This window comes from Parus major, unplaced genomic scaffold (genome assembly GCF_001522545.3).
Source record: "Parus major isolate Abel unplaced genomic scaffold, Parus_major1.1 Scaffold220, whole genome shotgun sequence".
Lineage (NCBI taxonomy): Eukaryota > Metazoa > Chordata > Aves > Passeriformes > Paridae > Parus > Parus major.
The window spans coordinates 447,577-449,218 of record NW_015379263.1 but is presented as its reverse complement, the minus strand read 5'-3'; the positions used below and the strand labels follow the sequence as shown (position 1 = coordinate 449,218).

The 1,642-nt window shown below is 65.7% G+C and overlaps 1 protein-coding gene across 2 annotated transcripts; it reads right to left on the bottom strand.

Annotated features, from left to right (window-relative positions):
• Positions 1–6: 6 nt before the first annotated feature.
• On the bottom strand, positions 7–1,247 carry ARF3 (ADP ribosylation factor 3). 2 transcript variants are annotated; one of them, XM_015615671.2, is made up of 4 exons: positions 1,039–1,243; positions 818–928; positions 609–733; positions 7–194 (listed from the first exon to the last, which is right to left on the bottom strand). In XM_015615671.2, exons 1-4 carry the CDS (start codon positions 1,184–1,186, stop codon positions 33–35), a joined length of 546 nt encoding a protein of 181 aa, XP_015471157.1. In that variant the 5' UTR covers positions 1,187–1,243; the 3' UTR covers positions 7–32. The 2 variants fall into 2 exon arrangements, with proteins under 2 accessions (XP_015471157.1, XP_015471156.1); XM_015615670.3 differs by having other exon boundaries at positions 609–928; positions 1,039–1,247.
• Positions 1,248–1,642: the final 395 nt, after the last annotated feature.

Here is a 1,642-nt window from a genome sequence, read left to right as displayed (position 1 = left end):
GGGGGGCCGGGGGGGCACAGGGGGACCCCCCCTCACTTCTTGTTCTTGAGCTGATTGGCAAGCCAGTCGAGGCCCTCGTAGAGCCCATCCCCGCTGGTGGCACAGGTGGCCTGGATGTACCAGTTACGGTGGCGCAGGGAGTGCAGCCCCAGCTTGTCCGTGATCTCCGCTGCGTTCATGGCATTGGGCAGGTCCTGGAGCAGACAAGGGAGGTCACACAGGGGCCTGGCACTGCAGGAATGGATACGAGCCCTCCACGGGGGCTGGCACCAGCCCTGATGCCATGGGGGTGGGCACAACTCTGCCACAGGGGAACATCATGAGCCCTGATGCCACAGGAAGGAGCAGGAATCTGCCATGGGGATGTGAGGCACCAGCCCTGACACCTCAGGGATGGCCAGAGGGTGAGCTAAAGACCAGCCCTGGTGCCATGGGGATGGTCCTGGGGGCTTCCACCATCCCTCAGGCCACAGGGATGGAGCTGGTTCTGTCACACAGCCTCTTTGACACCAGCCTTGATGCCAGAGGAAGTCCTACAGCGATAGCTGCCCTGCCACCCTGGGGATGTCTCAGTCCCCCCACGGGGCCCTCCCCGCCCCCAGACCCACCTGCTTGTTGGCGAAGACGAGGAGGACGGCGTCCCGCAGCTCATCCTCCGCCAGCATCCGCATCAGCTCCTCCCGCGCCTCGTTCACCCGCTCCCGGTCATTGCTGTCCACCACGAAGATCAGCCCTGGGGAGAGGAGCAGACACTGAAGGGCTCTCTGTGGCCACCCTGCTCCCCAGGTCCCCCCACGGTGCCCCCTGAGACACATACCCTGGGTGTTTTGGAAGTAATGCCTCCAGAGGGGCCGGATCTTGTCCTGCCCACCCACATCCCACACGGTGAAGCTGATGTTCTTGTACTCCACTGTCTCAACGTTGAAGCCTGCGGGGAGCGACAGCGGAGGGAAACTGAGGCACGGGGAGCCACCAGCCCCTTCAAAGGAGCCCTGATGGGGAGCGGTCTCTGCTCAGTGCCCCCCCAACCCCACCCACCGATGGTGGGGATGGTGGTGACGATCTCCCCCAGTTTGAGCTTGTAGAGGATGGTGGTCTTCCCAGCAGCGTCCAGCCCCACCATCAGGATCCGCATCTCCTTCTTCCCAATCAGGCTCTTCAGCAGGTTCCCGAAGATGTTGCCCATGGTGACGGCGGCGCTGGCTCCGAGGCCGGATCCTGCGGGGGCATGGGGCAGGCTGGGGGAGGCCCTGAAATCTGCAGGGGTGGGGCTGAGGGGTCCCCCGTGCTTGGGGGGGGGCTACAGGGATCAGGGATCCTCATGTCCCGGGGGGAATGCAAAGCTTGGGGGAGCCCAGGCAAGGGGCTGGGGAGGGGGCCGCGCACCGCATGGGGGTGTCTCTGTGTGCAGCTCGATATTGGGGGCTGCAAAGATGGGGATCCTGCAAAAGGACGGCCCAGGATGCTGCGCTGGGGGAAACTGAGGCAGGGCTGTCTCCCTCTTGGAGGGGAGCAGAGCTCTCCCGGCCCCGACCCCTCCTCTGCACCCCCAGCCTCCACACGGTGCCCCGATCACCGCAGCCCCGCCGGAGGGGGAGGCCCCCATCGCCTCCCCCGCACCACAGCGCGCCCCTTCCCCCCC

Bases quoted from the DNA above. Each gene is read 5' to 3' on its own strand.
- ARF3 (XM_015615670.3), bottom strand. From the start codon at position 1,186: ATGGGCAACATCTTCGGGAACCTGCTGAAGAGCCTGATTGGGAAGAAG. The intron at 929-1,038 runs GTGGGTGGGGTT...CGCTCCCCGCAG, and splicing joins CACCACCATCCCCACCATCG to GCTTCAACGTTGAGACAGTG. The intron at 195-608 runs GTGGGTCTGGGG...TGTCTGCTCCAG, and splicing joins TCGTCTTCGCCAACAAGCAG to GACCTGCCCAATGCCATGAA.